The 21394-nt window shown below is 37.9% G+C and overlaps 1 protein-coding gene across 2 annotated transcripts in view; it reads right to left on the bottom strand.

Moving 5' to 3' along the window:
- Positions 1–21394, bottom strand: part of CACNA2D2 (calcium voltage-gated channel auxiliary subunit alpha2delta 2) — a 656510-nt gene that overhangs the window by 8929 nt on the left and 626187 nt on the right. For both annotated transcript variants that reach the window (XM_088134018.1, XM_088134017.1), the window contains 7 exons: positions 13963–14060; positions 12667–12757; positions 11403–11465; positions 10132–10235; positions 9370–9468; positions 8145–8233; positions 2967–3014 (listed from right to left, as the gene is read on the bottom strand). In XM_088134018.1, the coding sequence (XP_087990144.1) occupies positions 2967–3014; positions 8145–8233; positions 9370–9468; positions 10132–10235; positions 11403–11465; positions 12667–12757; positions 13963–14060 (592 nt within the window). The remainder of the gene's footprint in view (positions 1–2966; positions 3015–8144; positions 8234–9369; positions 9469–10131; positions 10236–11402; positions 11466–12666; positions 12758–13962; positions 14061–21394) is intronic.

Genomic DNA, 21394 nt, shown 5'->3' on the forward strand with positions numbered 1-21394 from the left:
TCTCTGTCTACTTGATATGAAATTCCTGGGAGAATTTCCTAATTATTCCCCAAGGGGCAAAGAGGTTCAAAGGCATTGTTTCTCTACTGTGGTGCAGGTACTTTGAAGCACCCTTCTGCCTGAAATTTGTGCAGCTCCAACCCTACTTGGCTTTAGGATATTATTAAAAAATGAATTAAGACAAATTTTGAATCTTGAAATCAATCTATCTATCTATCTATCTATCTATCTATCTATCTATCTATCTATCTATCTCTATCTATCTATCTATCTATCTATCTATCTATCTATCTATCTATCTTTTTATTTTAGATTTATTGATGGATTTTGTGGTTATAATTTTTATATAATTGCTTAGTTGTGGATATTGCACCATGCATGTTTTGTTGTTAATTCTTGACTGATATCCAATGAGAGTAGATTGATGAAGAAGGCTAAAATGAATAAATAAATCAATAAACACACAAAACATCTTGTGATCCAGACAGGGCAGTGAGGCAGGACCACTGTCTCTTATTCCTTTAAAGTTATGTGACTTGGCTCCTAGAGCTACATGGAAGGATAGCAGCTTCTACATGAGGCCAAATGAGCGTCAATGTACAGTTCCCAAAGAGGCAGTCAGCACTACAGCATCTGTATAGACTGCCAGGGTTCCTCACCAAAACTGGCCAGTAAATCACAGATGATCAGGCACTTCACAGCTTAGCTCATCTCTGTTGTTAGACTTGGTAGAACACTCATAGAGGTGGCTTGGCCAAATCAAAATCTTTATTGCAAACAAGAATTAATCATTATACCCAGCAGTTGATTGTTTATTGCAGTGCAAAGATGTCATGGACTTTTATACATTTTCAGGTGCAAAAACTCAAGGTTTCTTCCTCCAACCCTTTTGAATCAAGGGGTACACGGCATAGCACTTGGTGGCCTTGAAGCTGAGCACTTTTTGAATGGTTATGTCATTGCCATCTCTGGCCTGGGAATCACTGATTCCTGTCCCGTCTGCTTGAACCCTTATATAGACTATCTCAGGGCAGTAGCCATAGTGGAAGTAATTTTTTAAAACTATTTATTAAAAATATGTGTGATAGAGACAGAAAATGCAAATCAATCCCCTACAATGTTATTTTCCTAAGTTTCAGTAAAATGTAATTCCAAAAAATTCTTGTTAGCACCTGTCACCAACCACTGACGTTGGGAACATACATTTGCTTGCTTCAGTTTACTTTTCTGTGCATTGTGATTTAATCAGAAGAATGTTGGTGTGATTCAGAAGTGTGCAATTCTTTCTGACTTCCTTGAGGCCATACATTAGTGAGGTAAGGAGATAATGAGTGTGATTAAAATAGGACAATCCATGCAGCTGAAACATAACCCTAATGAGGGTAGGGAATGTATTTTAAATCTGAACTATTCAAATTCCAAGCAATTCACTTTGAGTTTGAAACAATTGCTTTAAGCTTAAAACAGGCTGGTTTGATCATCAGAAATTGTTCTGAGCCCAAAACAGCTTTGTTTTGGGTTCAAACCACTCGATTTAAAGCTTGAAACACTTCCAAAATGATTGAAGCAGCCCATTTCAAATGCAGAATAGCTGTTTTCAACTCGAAACAAAGTTCTGAAGTCAAGATGGAAGATTTCAAATTCAAAATGTTTTGCACATCCCTACCAGTCATACATACACACCTATACAACCATCTCTCACATACCTTTAAAGCTACATTTTAAATAAATTGTACTCAAACCACATTTAAAATCCATCCTTCCTCTTCTAATCCACCAAAAAAAAAATAAACGGTTCTCCAATCTACCTTTAAAGTTGAATGGTTGCCCCCTCTTTCCTATAATCCACCTTTAAAATAAATGGTTCTCCCCTCCCTCCTTTCATTTATTTTTATTGGTTAGCTGGCTGACTGGCTGAATCATTGCTTGAGTTCTTCTACTGTGAAAGCAAGAGCGTTTGTTGTTGAAGGCACAAGGTCAGGAAGAAGTATGTTTCAGAGCAGGAAGAAAGAAGGTTATAAGTCTCAGAGGCTGTAAAAGGAATAAGTTACAACTAGGAACCTTTTTTTAAAGGTAGGCAAATGATGGGGGCATGAAGCCTGGAAGCTCTGCAACCCTCACCCAAAGCATAGCAGGGCATAGGATTTGCACACTCTAGTCTAGTTGATGATTGGTTTTAAATCGGTGAATCAACTGGTGCTTATTGAAGCAGGGGTGGGTAAATGGGGGCAGACAGCACCACCATTAGCCTCTAGGTTTTGTGGACATTGGTCACTGCCCGCCCCTTTTCCAGAAGAATATTCTCTTGATATCAGATGGCCTCTGATCCTATTAGCTTTCCATAAACCCATCAAGACCTGATTGTTCTCAGTAGGGCTTTGGGGTCTGAGTGATTGCTGTTGTCCCTCTGGGTGTGTATTGTATGTGATTGTAGATATGGGTTCCCAGTGTTCCTTGCCACTGGGAAATTTTCTTGTTATACTGTAAAGTTACTGTTTTTAATTATTACTATTTTGGAGGTCTGTAAGCCTTTCAGAGCCAGACATGACTGTAGCAGCACAGAAGTCTAGCAAATAAATAAACAAACAAATAAGCAAGCTTATTACAAGGTTACAGATGACCTTTATACTAAGCAAAGGCAACATCCTTTGGTTATAACTCACTGAATGTGCAATCCAAGTCACAAACTCCTACCTTGCCAATTTGAAAAAAAAAGTAACTCAGGTACAATTTGCAACGTTTGGATGTTGGCATCACTTGCTCTAGGCAGCAGATAGATCAGTAGCCTACTTCTGTGAGGGGAAGGCGTTGTCCTTCATATCATAATATACTGTTAGTTTTGCAGTCCTACTCAGTATTTTCAGCCAATTTTAAATTGCTTACTTTCTGAACTTTAAAAATCAGGTAGGTTTTTAAAATGTTTCCTGGGTCAGAAGAATTCATTCAGTTGTGTTGCACCTATTTACCTTGTCATTTGTATCACAGTCCATCTCACAACTTGTAGAGAGGTCACACTGCAAATCAAAAAAAGAAGGCAATGAAACCAAATCTTAGAATTGATTTATTTAAATCCAGATTATGTCTAACAGTTCTATAGGCTGATAAGAACTATAAGAAAGGAAAGAGTTTCAAGAGAATTTCAGTGGTTATCCACATTCTATAACAGTAATGACGTAATAAGTTATATATGAGGCATGTTTCAACACTATTCAGAAACATGAACATTTTCAGGTTGTGGTTGCCACCTTTGAAGCTGTGATTTGTTAAGTTAAACACACCTTACTAGTGTTAAAAGATCTTTACTGGTTCTAGTTAATGTGTGCCAAAATTCAGTTTTTGACCAACTGAGTTCTAAATGACTTTAAGTGAAGAATCTGAATCTGGGGAAAAACATAATATTATTGATAACATTATGTCTTCCAAAAATAATAAGATGGAAAAGAAATTGACAAGTCCAAGATAACTCTCATGCTGCAGTGCTTCAAGAACACTGGGGGGCTTAGCATGGAATTCTCAAAAAAAAGCTTGGACATCTCACAGAGAGGAGTGAATATTTTATCAACTCCTCACTACAGTGCCTCCAGAAAATCAAAGATGTATATATAGATGAAGATGAAATTATGGTCTCATTTGATGTCACAGCACTCTTTACATCCATAAACCCAGAACTAGCGAAAGAATCCATATCAGCAGTGCTACACAACACACCTGACCTAACCAAATACCGATAGAAGTGAATATGTGTAGCTCGGGTTTGAACTGTGGAGTCCTTGGGGTTCTCTGAGCTTGGTTGTTTTCTTGCAAACGTTTCGTTACCCAGCTGGGTAATGGGTAACAAAACATTTGCAAGAAAACAACCAAGCTCAGAGAACCCCAAGGACTCCACACTAACCAAATACACCCAGATCAAAATACCCAGAATCATGGACCTCATCAACCTCTGCCTCATTACCTATTTTCAGTTTGATGGACAAATATACCAACAAATCAGAGGCACACCCATGGGATCACCACTGTCAGGATTCATAGCAGAGATTGTAATGCAACGCCTAGGAACTATAGCACTTCCACATATACAACCTAAAGTATGGATACAACATCTTCCAACACAAACCAACTAAAGCCCTCCAAAACATCTTAAGCAAACCAAAAGACCCAGTAGCCCAAAAAGAAAAAACAGGAGTCATCTACAACATACAGTGTAAGGACTGTTGTACACTATGTAACAACCACTATGTAGGACAGACAGGCAGAAGGCTAGCAGAGCGCATCCATGAACACCAACTAGCAGTCAGAAGACACAATGAAAACTTCTTAATCTCACAGCACATGGACAGACTCAACCATAGTTTCAACTGGGAAACTGTCAGCATCTTAGACCAAGCTAAATCCAAAAAATGGGAGGGAATTCCTGGAAGCTTGCTATTCAGACAAGGCAGCCATCAACAGGCACATAGAAATAAACAACATCTACACACTATTCAAAAGAGACAATAAAAAAGAAAACAAAAGACCAGAACACCTCCTCACCAGCAATCATCACTGAGATAAGCAGAGATTAACACCAAGATTATCACCAGACATACAATCAAGCAGTAAACAATACCCTAATCAAGAAACTACCAGAGGAGGAAAAAATAGAACAAAACAAAACCCACACCCCCACCAACACTTGCAGGGCATGCCACAATATATAAACAGACAGCAAATTCCCCATTCCATTCTAGCGCTGAGGATGTCACCTAGTCAGGTAATGAAACGTTTGCAAGAAAACAACCAAGCTCAGAGAACCCCCAAGGACTCCACAGTTCAACCCTGAGCTACACATATTCTCTTCTAATGGAATTCTCAGTATCTTCAACATTCTTTGATAGAATGCTTTGTACATCCTATAGGTGTAGAATATTCAGATCTGAAGTAGGCAAAGGTCCCTCAGGTCTGGCATGGGCATTCTCTATGTACCCATTGACAACTCCTTAAAGGAGCCATGTTCCTCCTGGGCTCATATGATAGTCACATAGGCTCAAGAAAATATGAGCTGTAGTCAAGGGAGCATTAAGGAGCCAGTGACCAGGAAAAGACACAGCTCAGGTACATCAAGGTTGTCCATGCCAGATCTGAAACTTTGGATCTGAATACTATACACCTCTAAAAGTGTACAAAACTTTCCATCACATAATGTTCTAATCCTCAAATTAACTGTTTCAATTTTGGAACAGGATGTATGTCAGAATGAATGAATCGTTGTCATCTAGGTTGTTGTGAGTGCATACGAAAATAGGAATCCATTGATTGGTGATATTTGCATATGATACTCCAGTGAAAGCTGATAATGGAAGAATCAGGGATAAATTTGGGGGAAAAGTGCAAAATTCTGATCAAATGCAATCCACAAGAAAAGATTACTCTTTTAGGTGACATGAATAGATGAATATAGACAAGACAAAGAGAGTACGGAAAAAGTGATTGTGCCATTTGGAGACCCACAAATCAATGAGAATACTGACACATTGGTGAGTATCTGCTTAGAAAAAGGTCTGTTTCAGATATGTGGTTTATGTGTAAGACCATTTGTACATACACATGGCAAACAAATATAAATCTAAAAGCATGATTTGATATTGGTTTGTTTATGGAGTGGCTATACAACTTGTTTATCATGTGGGAAGTCAGCATCTGTGCCTTCAAGAATACCATTATAGAAAGAGAAAGGTTACAAGACAGAAGGCAAAAACTAAGAGTCTGGGAAGGCATTCAGTGGGATTCTGATTGAAAGGATATGGCAAGTGACAAGGCAAAATTTGGGAAGCACAGTGTAGTTTTATGCTTAGCAGAATGTGTGTGGAACCAATTTGTACTCTTCAGCAGGTCACTGAGAAATGCATGAATGTGAGGACAGGAAATTGTATTTCTACTGATTTAGAGAAAGCATATGAGAAAGTGAATGTTTTGAATTATGGAATATTATTGTAGTGGGGAGCATTGCCCTTTAAAAAACCAGCCAACCTTATGTGCAAGAGGTCGTCACCTCACCTCTGAGGCCAATAAAGGAAAAGAAGCCGCTTCTGTCAGGAAGAGTTTTGGGCCTTGTGGAAAGAGTCGGCTGGAGTCCTGGATGAGGGGGTGACCTCAGGCAAGGTTGAAAATTGAGTGGTTTAGTTGTACAGTAGTTAGAATTGCATTAGGGATATCTTTTTTTAACTGTGTGTTGTGTGAGGAACCTCATCTTCTTTTTGACACCTTTAATAATGTTTATTTTTGTTTCAACCCTGGAGTTGACTGGTTGCCTTCTAGCACCCGCCTCAGCTTGGCTGAGCTATTGACGCCTCAAAGTTTTTGCTTGGTTTCCCTTTCTGTAGTTAGCCAGACCTGGGGTGGGGCAAGGATTTCCCCTTCAATTGTTCTTTTGTTTTGTGATGTTTTTGTATTGTTCTTTGTTTTTAAATATTTTTAACAATTGCAAACTGCCCAGAGTCACTGGGAATCAGGCGGCATATAAATTTAATAAATTATTAATTATTAATCCTGGTTTCCCAGGGGCTGGTGTGGAAGAGAAAAACTGGTTTATAATGAAGGGCCCTAATTTTCCTGTTGCTGTTCTTCCCCAGAAATGGATTATCTCAACTGTAGGACCTCAGAGGCAAGGGCTGGCTCAACCCTGAGGATGCCTTTCCTTATTACAATTAATATGTAAGTTAGAAGTTGTAGGTTGGCTGCTGAATGTAATAAAAGCAGTATATCTAGGAATAAAGGGAATGTTTAGTAAATGGTTCAACACTGAGCAGGGAATAAGACAAAGATACGTAACGTCCCCATGTGTTAATGGATAAACATATAAGAAATTATTGTGGTGACAGTGAAGGTCAGGCACGAAAGTATGTACGCTTTTGTATGTAGATAGTGCTATGCTGTTCACCAAGAACCCAAATGATTTGCTGTGAATATTAGATTGTATGATACAACAAGGATCTGAAAATCAATGCATCAAAGAACAAGGTGTGTTTAATAGGGAAACCAAGTGAATGACTACATGTTATGTGTAAACTGCAAAAAAATAGAGCAAGTAAATGAATTTGGTTGAATATTTATAAAGATGGGAAAATGGATAGAGAATTTTATTACTATTGGCTTACAATTTCTAACCCCCTTTCTACACTATAGATAACATTGTTTATCCCTAAAAGGGAAGAATATGGATATATATGTATGGGAATATTACGTGTGTTTCTTAGGATCATAAGATGAGACTAATTCAATAAAATACTTTTTTCATAATTACTAAGCCCTCAAAGTGAATGTTTAAAAAAGAGTTGGCTATCAACTTAATTATTTTGGAAGTGTAGGATGGGTGAGGTGACCATTAAATAATTTGGGATTGTCCCACTATTGTGCTATTTGGTTTAATATCCATCAGTTTGTTAATGTAGTTTTACAAAATTCTGTAAGTTTTAAATATGTGAATATACTTTTTGATTTATATACCCCAAACTTGCAAATTTATCATACTATGAAGAATTATGGATTTATCAACATGGGGGCTGGAAAAAACAAACTATTTTTCACTGTTGGAATGACACAGTAATCAGTAATCCCACATCTACTATCTTGAATAATCGATACATATTTGCTTTCTTTTTATGAATTGATTCTCTAGTAATATAATAAAAAGACTGATTAATATTGTACATGGTAAGTGTTTAATGATGTGTTTAAAACTAAGCTGAATGATTTTTTTGTATGTATTATTAATTATTTACTTATTAACAAGATTTATAAGGCCACCCAACTCAAACAATATGGCTCTGGTAGCATACAGCATAAAAAACAAACAATAAGCAACCCTTCCCAGACCATGTAACATTAAAACATATACAATATACAAATATAAAATACAAAACACAAAATGGTGACAAAGCAACATAACATATTAGATTGTAACATAATATGTTTTTGTTGTTTCCTTTTTTCCTTTTATTGCCTTTATATATTTTAATTTTCTTTCCTTTCTTTCCCTTTCCTTTTATTGTATATTAAAGCAATATTTATTTATTTATTTATTTATTTATTTATTTTAAAAACAGAAAATTCCACAGCTCCAGCCATGCTGTTTTCAACACATACACACACACACTTGTATTACTTACTCGTCGTGTTTTCTGCTGATCTGTTTGATTGCTAGCAAGGACTTTAAATTTTTGTGTCCAGGCCTCCAAGTCAAGTTTTACTCCAACCACTGGGGGGGACAGAATTTGTTTTATTTTTTATTTGAAGATAGAAACTTTAATTTGAGGAATATGAACGCAAGGACTTTTGTGGGAGGAGATTTTGCTGTTCCTCTTCCCTGCAGCTTCTTGAGTTCCCCTGAAAAGTCTCTTTGGAAGGTCAAAGCAACTTCTTAAATAGATGGGGAAAGGGAGTGGCAGCTGGGAAAAAGGGAAAATCCCCCAAATCAGTTGCAGGGACCACAGGCAAGAATCTAACCCAATCTCTACCATAAAACACGACTTCTGATTTCTCTATCTACATAGACAGTTTTTATATTTTTCTCAGATATATCTCACATGTATATAGTATTTGTGCCTGCTCAGAAGCCACAAATGAGCAACCTAGTGACAATGTGACTTTCAAAACATTGCTATTATTGAGTTTTAAAATCTGTTTGTACATTTAAATAATCTTATGCATTAGATTAAGAATCCTGTTATTGAGCCACATGGACTTTATCTCTAGGCTATCTTGAAAATCTGCATAGTGTAATTGTGTTACACTCTAATGCTTATAGCCCAATGGGGTTTGTTCACATAATTTCCAGCATAATTGCATTGAAACTCAAATCTCAGAGGAGGTGGAATGTATGTCTAGAAATATGGAATGGGTACAGAGCTCCAGAAAGCTTATGCTGGACTAAGGCAGATTAAGAGATCAGGATAGGAGATCTCTGTGTGATGGACTGGAATGGGGGGGGTGAAAACGGTGCTCTCATCTCCAGAGCAATGCTCTGGAGATAAGCGGAGAAAGCTGGCGCATCCCTAAACATTCCAGAAGATAGTAGAGAGTTGTGCCTGGGAACTGCTGGTCAGTCTGAGAAGACTGATGTCAGGCCTAGCCCAAGGAACAACTGGAGACCGTGTAGGTTCAATCAGCAAGGTTTATTTGCCAGCACTTGTTTACAGAAGTCTTCTCAGACTGACCAGCAGTTCCCAGGCACAACTCTCTACTATCTTCTGGAATGTTTAGGGATGCGCCAGCTTTCTCTGCTTATCTCCAGAGCGTTGCTCTGGAGACGAGCACCGTTTTCACCCCCCCCCCTCCATTCCAGTCCATCATACTCTGGGACAAAACTACAGACAAACACTGCAACGCTCTTACCTGCTGGCTTCAGATGCCTCTCTCCTAAGTTGAGTTCCACAGCTGTGCTAACTAGGATCCCAATTGCATTGCTGTCCAGCTCTGATCCTCTGTAGTTGGCTATTCAGAGAGAAGAGGAAAAAGATATGGTATTTTCTGGTGGACAATACTGACAGCATGACTGCTATGAGAACCTCTCTGTACTAGAAGAAACAATCTGATAATGCCATAATCTATTTTTATGGTTTCATGAAAAGCTGTTCCTGCCAATGCTTACTTCCCAATTCACCTTGAAAACAAAATGAAAGGTTGCTTCTTCCATTCTGCTATCTAGTAATTAAGGTCTTAAGCTATGCCCATTGCTTCTGATGTGTATGGTAATCGTATCTTACCTTATCTTACCTTATCTGTCTAACTTGCCCCAATTCTAACAGACTCAGGCCACAAACATGATAAAAATTAAATATGCGTCATAAAATATAAACAGATAAAACCAAAGCAATTTATTTCCTATGTATCCTATGCCCCCCACGCCCCAGCATAGATTTGTGTATCAGAGATTCCTAATAAAATATGGTAAGAGTTTCCCTATACGGCAGTGTTTCTCAACCTTAGCAACTTTAAGGTATGTGGATTTCAAGTCCTGGAATTCCCAAGCCAGCATGCAAGTCAGCTATGACCAAGAGCTTTGTTGCTATCTTCTGGAGCTTCATACTTATAAAGACTATCCAAACTGAACATAGAGCAAAATTGCCTAGAGATGGTCTGTAAGATTGTACTTACGATCTCGGTAAGGTGGCTTAAAGATATAGCCTTTATTATCTAGGCTCCTCCGATAAAAACTGGCATTGAAGGGCTCTCGGTCTTCTTCCCAGTCTTCAGCAGCTCTTTCACAGAAATCAACCACACCCATAGAATGTTATCAATTTCATTTTTTCACAGAAGTAGGTCCCCAAATCAAGTACACTCATACAAGTCAGTATATGATTTTTTAAAGGGGCAATCTGCTCTTGAGACTGCAAAAATCCAGATGTTCGTCAAACACGTTTCCTATAAATTTTTCAGTATGTAATGAAACATATATTTAACCCATGAGACTATAAGATGGCAATAGAGATAGGTCAGTGTCATTTGATGAAGATTATAGAATTGCCTTTTAAAAATGAGGACTGAGTTATATTATTTGTTTTAGAAAGTTGCAGAAATTCACCAAAGTAAATCCTACCAATTTTTTTTTACTGGAGCCATAAAATAATTTTCATTTTGCATAGAGCTGAATGCTTGACAAATCTGTTATTTTTGATTTTCCAAGTATATGAAATATCAGGATATTTATGAAGTCCCTAGAAGGCTGCATATGATTTGGGGAGTGTCAAGTAATTTTATTGCCTGCCACTCGGCATTTAAGGCAATGTCTAAAATCACAAAGGTAGTGGTTAAACATAATTGTTTTGCACATCAAGAGCATCTTTCCTTTGAACCCATGCAAATTCAGCTACATTAAATAACTGAATTTAACTAGTGCAAATCAGTAAGAATATTCCTCTGAAGATAGTAGTTAATAATGCAAATTGTTTTCTCCTGCAGGATACAAGTTGCAATAATCCCATAATTTAGGACAGTTCTTCAATATCATATCACATTCAGATATCCATGAGTTTGTTTGTTTGCTTTCTGGTTAGGAGACATTCTTGCAAAAACAAAAGGCTCCTCTTTAAGAGACATAAAGAGGAAATAAAAATGTTTGGCCTCATTAGATGTCAAAGATCAGGGGTAGGAAACTTTTTAGAATGCTGCATTTCTTCTGTGGTAATCAGCCTGGGGCTGCTTCTGGTGAATGGGGCCACCAATTTTCTCTCTCCTTTGGCCTACTCAGAAGAATCTGGGAAGTGGCTTTGGCTATTGGGCAGTCACAAGATAGACAGTACATGTAATTCTATGATGATTTTCAGAGGACAAGCTTGGATTGTGCAGAAGTTGTTTAATCTTTCTTTCTATCTGTACACAGATGCTTATGGATCACAATGCCATAACAACAACAACAAAACACTTACTTGTTAGGGAAAACACGGGTGATGCCACCATCTGTGGCAACGAATACAGCTAGGAGGCTGTATCTGCAATAAGACAGAAATCAAAGAAGTTAGAATTTAGGAATAGAGTGACACACTCAAAATGTCCCTCCTTCCCAATGTATCATTGTAAAAAGGTTACATGATAGTAAATCCATCCTCCTTTCCTCCCTTCCTTTTTTGCTGCAAGAGGATCAACAGGTATCTCTCTAGAAATTTTAACATATGAGCAGTCATTATAATGATCATATGTTAAGCAGGTTTCCAATGTGCAGTCTTGGCTCATACACAGCACAAAACCTTAACAACAGTCACTCAATTGTACCTATTCCTATTCCTACTATTTATAGATGATTAATTTATATTGTTACTGAACAGGAAGTAAAAAGGTATCATGACTACATCAAAACTGAAAAAACAAAAACAAAAATAATCCCAAATCTGAAAAAATATTGTTAATATTGTAAAATGGTAATTTGCCATCAGGTTTTCGGCTGTACATTGCATTTTTGAGTGTCAAAAGCAGCAAGACTGCAGGGGACTTAAGGGTTTGCACCAAAGGCAGCAATCCATGAATTATTTTATTAATTTATTTATATATCAAATTTATATCACCTTTATTTATTTTTAAATATTATTAAATTTATTATCCACTCCTTGATGAAGAAAACACTTCAAGCCCCACATTAGCGCTATGCAAATAAGCACAATTAAATGACCTGGAGATCCAGATGAAAATGAATGTAGAAAAATCTGTGCCAAAGCAGTGAAAGAAGTGCTTTGCACTGTGCAAGAGGGTGTATGAAATACCACTCTTAAAGTGGCTGTATGTTTTCCAAGGTTCTGCGCATGCTTCATAAGGTGCTTCCAGCTGTTTCCGTACTCTTCACAATACAGCTGAGCTTGCACACATATGAGGAGACAGTTGGAAGCAGCTTATACAATAACTAGGCAAGCCTGGATAAAGATGCAGTTGTTTTAAAAATTCTAAAAGAGAGATATTTCATATGTGCGTTTGCAGCTTGTGAACCACCTCTTCAAAAGGATTGGCACAGCCCCACCCACCATTAATTTTCAACATGGTCTCCAGGCCATTTAATTTACCCTATATTAACAAAGCTGAAAGCTTCACATTGCCATGGAAAGACAGCCTTACAAAAAGAGGTAATTAATCTGCTCCCAACTGAATCATGTTCTCATGAGGGGAGCCAGAATACCACTAACATGTCTCAGAAATTTTATTTACGTGCTTAGATCTTGATTCTTCCATACTGTTTCCACCAGCTGTTGTGTGATCCCAGTGTCCAGGATAAGGTTGTGAAGAAGGAAGTTATCACCTTAACAGAAAAAAACAAATGTTCCAAAACCAGAAGTCTGTTTGTAGCCACAAGAATTACTCCACTTGCCATTTTACTAGCAAAGGGGCAGGTGAAGGCAATACCGAATTTCTGCATTCATTATTCACTAACTTGGAGTTAGGATGCCCTGGTCTAGATACTTAGCACTATTACACTGCCTTTTTTTTTTTATACTTTTCTCAATGTTTTCAGAAACTCTTCTCAGTACTGGAAGTCAGCCAGCTCAGGTCTGTGGCTTTTCTTGCTATTCCAATTTGGAGATGGCAAGTAATGTATTTCTGTAGTTTATGCATCCAGAAACAGATTCCTAGAGTGCTCTCATTTTGGGGGGCCACACTAAGTGTAATGAAGAAAAAAGCAAACTAGAACACACTTTTATATCTGACAGATATAGAAGGGGATTGGCTAAACTACTTCTCTTGGAAAGCATACTTTTAACACCTGAAGGCTATCTGATCAATGCCTATCCATAAAGGAAGGGAATCCCGTGGCTTCTGTGTCTCATTTGCACAGTTGGACTACTTTAAACTGAGCAATCAAGCTGGCTATATAATATAGGGTATGTTTTAATGAAGTACATTTTGTCATAAAATCAGAGAGCTCTAGCCTCTTTTGAAATGTGACTTCATTCAAACCAGATCAAGCTTGAAGAAGCCCATTGCCTGTTATCAAACGTGGGATTGGCAAGCAACATTACCAAATGGCTGCACACTTTTCTAAAGATAAGTCCCATTGATCCAATTTGGGCTAGCTGACTAGATATGCACAGGGCTGCATTATAACTCTTAACTGTGGTGGCTAATCATTTATACCAGCCTTTCACAACCTAGTATTCTCCAGAACTGGCCCTAGTGGTTGGGAATTCTGGGAGCCATAGTCCAGTACACCTGGAGGCTGCTAGATTGGAAAGGCTGATTTATAGCTTTGTCTTATGAAATCCATCTAACCCTTAAGGTGACAATTCCCAGATACAAAAGAAATGTATCTTAATCAAACATAAACATACAGCTTTGTTTCAATAACCTAGTTTTAGCAAACCTTGCCCCATTTGTATCTTTAAAAGTAAAATTCATCCAGTATAGTACTGCTTAGTAATGGATTTCCCTGGATTCTCTCACTCACAACACGCTGAGCCCTCCTTGAGATGAGGCTTTGTGTCCACCACAGGCCTTTGGGGTACTTACATTGTTTGGAGTCAGGCGTCACCTTTTCCATGAGGGCAATAAAGTTTTCCAGGAATTCAGTGTTGTTATCCGACAGGTTGAGGTCTTTGCAATATTCTCTGGGTTACGAGGAAAAGATTTGTCGATTGGAAGGATGAAAAAGCTACGGTTAGTTTCCTTTCTCTCAGAATTGGCCTAATCATGTGCTCAGCACAGGTGAAGCAGCTACTCAGATTTATTGCTGGGTATGGTTAAGACAAGGGAAGTGGGAAATGTGTGGAGTTATTTAATGAGACATATCCTCACCACTGCCACCTCTGCTCAGAAACATGGTTTTGGGTTTGATGCGCAGGGTTATGTCAAGTGTAATACATTATCAATACTTCAGGCTACTTGGCCTTTCTTTTTATAGATGTCTTAAATCTGTGTATGGGTAGGGAAAGAAATATGTGTAAGGATCTGAAGTATTTCAAATCTAATCTCTGTATGATATATACTAGTGTGTCTTTGAAGGTGGGGGAGAGTGTACGAATGGGTTTCATGCTATGGCTCACAGTCTGCACAGAAAAGCTGTTATTTGGCCTTTTCTCACTGATGTTACAGCACCTCTCAAGAGTAACCAGAAGACTATAAAATAATACAGAGTCAATTTATGAAAGAGCAGTAGGGAGCCTTTGGGAATTTATTGGCCATGTAAAAACCTGTGGCATACACTCTTTTCTGTTATTCACTGATGTCATAAAATACCATCTTAATGGTTTCTTAATACCACCTAAAGCACAGCACACAGCACTGAGTGGAACTGTGCATCACTGCCTTTTCAGATTTCTGCAATAATTGTGCTCCTCTATTCCTCTAAGAACTTGGTAGCCTATTTTAATTCCTCCAGGGTTTGTAGCTTAATTAAACTATTGGTCTGCTTTTGTGAATTTCTACAGACATCAGTCTTTACTGTAATTTTCAATATGATCCTTATATAGAAGTGTGACCGTGCTAGTTATAAAAAGCTTCTATTTTTACCAAGTATTGGAAAATAGTCTTGTTTCCTTCCTTACCTACCCTTTCTTTTAGCTTTGATTGTAGGTTTCACAATGATATTTGGGGGGGGGGGGAAGCAACACTTTAAAAAGGTGGATCTATTAGATAAGCAATGGGATCCCTCAGGGAGATGCTAAGGATGCAGATTTGATATTACTGACCTTATGGTAGCTGGTCTCTCTAAAGCAGCAATGGGGAGCTTATGGATTTCCAGATGTTGCTGAAATAGAATCCCCTGAACCTGAGCCAGGATGGTCAGTTGTAAGGAATGTCAGCAATGGAGGTTCATCAATATCTGGACCTCAGAGAGCCTCATACTGCCCACCGGTTCTCTAGAGGGGGCAGCAGACATTCTAGCTGTGAATATTATTTTGTTTTATTCTGGTAATGTGATTTGATGGCAGGGAACAAGTGAACATTGGTAATTTGGGACACAGGTAAAATTCCTTACTGTCTCCTAAATGGAACTACCTCCTGGCCTCTTTAGATAGTTTCTGAAGATTCTATGTAGCCCCAAATAAACCATATTAAAAGACACGAAATAAGCAGTAGCTATCTCCAAGCAAAAGAGGTATACAGTAATACCTCGGTTCATGAACGTGTCTGTTCACGAACAATTTGGTTCACAAACAGCACCATTTGCAAAATTTTGCTTCCGTTCGCGAACTCCGCATCAGGTGACGAACACGACCCGTGGCCATTTTCCCTGCTCTGACATGTGCTTGTGGCTTCCTGTAGGCTAGGGGGACTCTCCCTCCAAACAATAACTGCCTCCCCACCCGCCTTCCTGTCCTCCACGCCAGAAGTCGCCTCAAGCAAGGTTAGTGTTCTCTCTCTTCGTACTGTACTATACTGTACTTTGTTTCATATTTTTGTGGTTTAAAAAAAAACCATATGGTTCAGAACGGATTAACCTTATTTACATTGAACCTTATGGGAAAATTTGATTCGGTTGGCGACCAAAATTGGTTGGCGACCACATTCGTAGGGGTCAGAACGGATTAACGTTATTTACATTGAACCTTATGGGGAAATTTGATTCGGTTCGCGACCGATTTGGTTCGCGACCAGAATCGTGGAACGAATTAAGTTCGTGAACTGAGGTACCACTGTATGCAGTGCCAGTTACTGATATAATGGGTCAATTTATGCAGCCCTAAATCTTACTAAAACCATTCCACTTATCTTTCTAGACTCTCAGCATCTTTTTCAAGGTTCTTTTCTTGCATGTTTCTGTTATAGGACTTTATTGCTTATTTGCAATTCAGAAAGAACTCTTTGCTATTGCTTCAACAATGGCACTATTTATCACTTTTCATATCTACATATAATTGTTTTCTAATTCTAACACTAAAGGCTAGTCTAAGATGACATAATGCATATCAATCAGTCTTCTAAAAAAACAGGTGATATCAGGGTTTTTTTTAACCCTCTGAATAGATTTCTGGCGTTAAATGGGTAAAAGGTGAAACTATAAATTAACTTGGTAAATCCTATTTTTCTAAATATGGATTGGCTGTATCATGGTAACACAAAACAATATTGCTAATGAAACTACCCCCAATCTGGCACCTTTCAGATATGTTGGGAATTTCCATAATTTCCAACCAGCAGAGGATTCCAGTTTTGGAAAGGATGGCCAAAGAGAACTGTCAGGAAGAGACAAAAGTTTAATTCTTCCTTTGCCCACTAATTCAGTCCACAACCATTCCCTTTTCTCCACAGTATATATTTATGACTAGAAAAAATTAGTGGATGTTGGAGTAAGAGTTGTTAAATCAATCGAGTGAAGATGGATTAATTTATCATTTTTTCCACTTATCTGATTATTGCAGCATTTATGAAATGTATCCATGATGGGAAATTTCCTTCTTTCTTAATCCCATCTGTAGTCTCCCCAAAGGGTTGCTTGAGTTAAGCAGGTATAACTTAAATGGAACACACCATATTCTAATACGATGGGCTTCTTGAATGGCAACAACTGCAGTCCAAATCACACACTAGGATAAGTGTATATGTGGCTGTTTACATGCATACACACATGTAGCACCTATGTATCTGTCTATTTGTCAAGGGATGCAACCCAATTCCACTGTAGCCAGGAGCACTGGTGAGTTAAGCAGGGCCGGATCCCAGAGAAGACAGCAAGTTAAGCATTTGGCGACTGGAGCCTGAGATACTATCTTGAGAGGTGCTGAACTTGGAGGCACAACTGCACTGTTTCTCGCCTTCCTCATTGGTCTTCGTATGGGATTTTGTAAATGAGGGATAAAGATACTTACCTCTCTCTTAATGGAAAGAGGAGAGATGTAGGTTCAATAATTTGTGAAAAGAGTAGAAGATTCTCTTATCTATAATGCTTTGTCATGATACAGAATTTGGTTTCCCTCAAAAAAATGCTAAAGCAAAAGTGGCAAATCTAGCAAATTCATGTCTGTTTCATCGCCTAGTGCTCAACTTACCATATGCTTTCATCAGATACGATCTTTTCATCTACTCTGATCACAGTCCAACCCAATAATTAAAATTAGTGTCACTGTTCTTTTGTTTTTCTGGAGGGTGGGTGGGGGAAAAGACACTGATAAGTCAGCCATCTTCAGTTGGCTTTATATTAACTATTCAAAATGTTTCTTCCCTGAAACTCCACTCTTTGAGAAAGTCAGGGACAGGATAGGAAAAAGTGGAAAAGGGACACATGAGAAAACGCTGAAGATCTGTCTTATTGGTGGAACAAAACAAGATTCCACAATGCACAGAGATTTTTGGGACAGTCACAGTGAACCACTCTTCCCCATAGCAATAGAAAACAGGATGGCCAGCCATGCTTTACTCCAGGATTATGCACTGAAATACTGCTACAGACACACATACAAACTGTAGACATATCTGTACCCTTCATTTAGACAGATAGGTGCTGGTGTTTGCTTGCAGAAGGATATGCACATTCAGTACTGAGCTTCATATATTTAAAAAACTATTTAAAAAGAGCCGAAGCTCTTAGCAGCTCAGTCTTTTTAATGGGTTGATTTGTATGTAAGATTGTACCTTGCTGTGTGTCTATGCCTCTGCATATATAGACCATTGTGAATTGTAAAGATACGTAACAGAACTAGACTTGTTCCTATCCCCATTTGCCACTATCTTTGGGAGTTTTCATTCAGTTGCAACTACAAAGTTTGCATGATCTAGCTTTGCATTGCCAGTAACCAAGGGGAATGGAAGATACAGAATGTATATGTATTTGGTCCTGTTTTTTTTATAGCTTTCAGAATTAAATATAAAGAGATCATTCATTTATAGCAGGAGAATGGTTATTGGTGCCCTCCAGATGTTTCAGATAACACCTCTTCTTACCCTTCATCATTGGGCATCCTGACTGCAGATTCTGGAGTTGTAATCCAAAGGATTTGGAGGCAACCAACCAGGTTGCCTGCCTGCAACTTAGAGACTGATTGGATTCATGGCAATGTCACACTGGACATCCCAGCAGGTGGCCAGATGTAAAAGATGATAGGTTCCTGCATCTTTTAACAGCTGTGCAGCTGAGGGGATACCAGTGGGTGTAATTTGCATAAAGCCTCTGTCACAAAGAGTGTATTCAAAGCAAAGGCCTGTCCATGTATAAGTGGAGTACATTCTATGGATAAAACTACTTTGCTATGTTGCACAGTCATCTTTGGCACAAAAGCAGTAAGTCTCTTAAAACTTCAGTTCAAATACAGAGAGTTAATAAGTTTGGACCAAGCAGCAGGTCCAGAATGCATCTCATTTGTTAGAGCCAAGAAAATGAATGCGTATGAAAGCAGAAGCAATTAAAATATATTCTGTAGAGTGGTTGGATAAGATTTGACATTCACCAGTTTCTAACAATTTTTTCACAGAAGTAAGATACACGTTTATTTTGCATTATTAACCTTTAGATTTTCCATCAATGTATGTCAATACAACATAAAATCCTAGCTGCCCAGATTATTTTGCTTCTTGAAGAGCTATATATATATACAATATTCCATCCACCTATATATCTACACAAATATGTACAGATATATGTGCTTGCACACCCACAAATAGATTATTAGTGATATATGGTTTCTGAAAATTACCATGGACTATTGGCCATATTAGTAATGATGAGTTATCATACAGTCTTCATAGCATATTGCCAAGTGATATTGGGGCTGAAAGTCTGATAAATAGTGTAGCTGGAATTAAAGAAATGTCAAGTAATCACTATGAATGAATGCTTGATAGAACAGAAGCCTGTTTGTTCTGATATAATGATAAATCTGCATTTCTTAACCTCTGGTAGCTTCCAGATGGGCTACATGACACCTCTTAGAATTTGACAATATGGCTGTCAGTCATCTTGGATGGGATTGGGGGGAGTTGTGGTCCAACAAATATAAAAGAATCAGGCTGGGAAAGGCTGCAGTTGATAGACCTAATTAGACATTGGGTTGCAAAGAATGTTTTGAAGAGAATAAAAAGTGTTTCCCCCTTTATTTTATGACTATATATCTAGATATCTGTACAAAAAAAGTACACTTTCTAAAAAAAAATCTTAAATCGAAAAGTAACTGAAAATTTGAACACGAATTGATATCCATGATTTATACAATGCCCCATGGAAATCATGTATTTTTATGGTGGACAGTGTTTACTGCAGAAAAACATAGCCATTAGTAATGATAATTGGGCTGCCAGATCTGGGGTGCAAAAATCCAAATGACAGCAAAGAGACATAGAAAAGTGTAGATACAGAAGACTGTGGTAGCCATCTGGATTTTTGCACCCCAGATTTGGTAGCCCTAAATGATAAAAACTATTAATTTTACAGCTCCCCTCATGTACTGTCAAACCCAAATGTAAAGCACTGAATGCAACAAATGTCAGTGAACCTCATTCTCAGAAGTGGCTAAACTAGAACCCACAGAATTTAAGAAAATAAAACGTACTTCCTCATGGACATTCAGCAACCTGCAAAGTAAACTTTGCAACTCTCTGATTGAAGAACCAAAACTGAGGAAGGAAATTTGTTTTTGAAAAGCACTGGGACTCTCTTTGGAAATCAGTTTTTCCTTGGTTATTTGTTCCCTCTTATCCTGAATGAAATGCTTAACAAAGATGAAGAACTCATGTCCCTCTGGATGTTGTTGAATGACAGTTCTGAGCAGCCCTGTCCACTTTGACCAATATCGAAAGATGCTGTCTGTGTTGGTTCAACATTATCTGGAGGGACACAGTTTCCTCATCCCAATTAATTAATTAATTAATTAATTAATTAAATAAATAAATAAATAATCCTTGTATGAGACTCATACATTTTAAGACTGCGATCCTATAAATACTTACCTGGGAATAAAGTCCACAGAGCTCAGTAAGGATTACATTACTTCTAAGTATTTATGTATAGGATTGCTCTATAGGATTAATAAATCTCATAGTTGCTTAAAGAAATGTTAGAACTTCACCTATCCATTGTATTATTCTGCCTTATATAAAGCTGAATTTGTGAAAGGCTATTAAAATTGCATTTCTTCCATTTTCATACAGTATATTAAGGGTAGAGGGTCACGTCAAGCACAGAAGAGGCCTGGATTAATGCATCTTTAAAAGTTCTGGGTAGAAGGGGTGATCAGACAGTATGACATGCTTGCAAGAGACTTTTTCTGACTTCCCCTCTTCTAAAGAACTATTAAAGATGTAAGAGCTCCATCTTCATTTGTATTTGTGCTCCTGTGGTTGGAGGAGCCAAATAGGTTTTACCATTGCAAATGACCATCTCAAACAATGATCATTGTCATTTTATCTGGATGCCAAATATATCATCAGTTTATGAGATGTGGGCTAATATTGTGTTGCCTGTAAGTCTAACAAGATTTATTTATGGAATATGGAATTCTGCTTTTCCCCACCCCCACCCCCAAATCTCAGATAGCATATATAGTTCTCCCCTTCTCCAGTTTTATCCCCAAACCATTCTGTGAATTTAAGCTTACTGTAGCCTAGTGTAACATTCTGACCACTATACTGGACTGGATAACAAATGTTCTGTTCCATAGATTTGAAATAAATTGGAAAGAGTTGAAAGAATTAAATTTGATAGAGTAAGGCTTACAAAGTGCAGCACTTGTGATTTTTATGAATAGTATTACAATATAATAGGTCAATAGTAATATGCATGTAGAGGAAAGAGGGAATGGCTTTGAGGGACATGAGGAACAGCTGCTAGCAAGGTAACAATCAGATAATAGGGGTTTGAGCCCAGACAAATAAAAAAACACAAGGAAATGTCTCAGGCAAGCCCCTCCCTAGTTCACACAAAGATAAAGTGAGGAAGAGGGAAGCACATTCAGACTTGCAAGATTCTGTTTGTTTATTTATTTATTTATTTATTTATTTATTTATTTATATC

This window comes from Python bivittatus, unplaced genomic scaffold (genome assembly GCF_059951505.1).
Source record: "Python bivittatus isolate LINGU-HERP-01145 unplaced genomic scaffold, Pbiv_v1 ctg000080_np1212, whole genome shotgun sequence".
In the NCBI taxonomy this organism is placed as follows: domain Eukaryota; kingdom Metazoa; phylum Chordata; class Lepidosauria; order Squamata; family Pythonidae; genus Python; species Python bivittatus.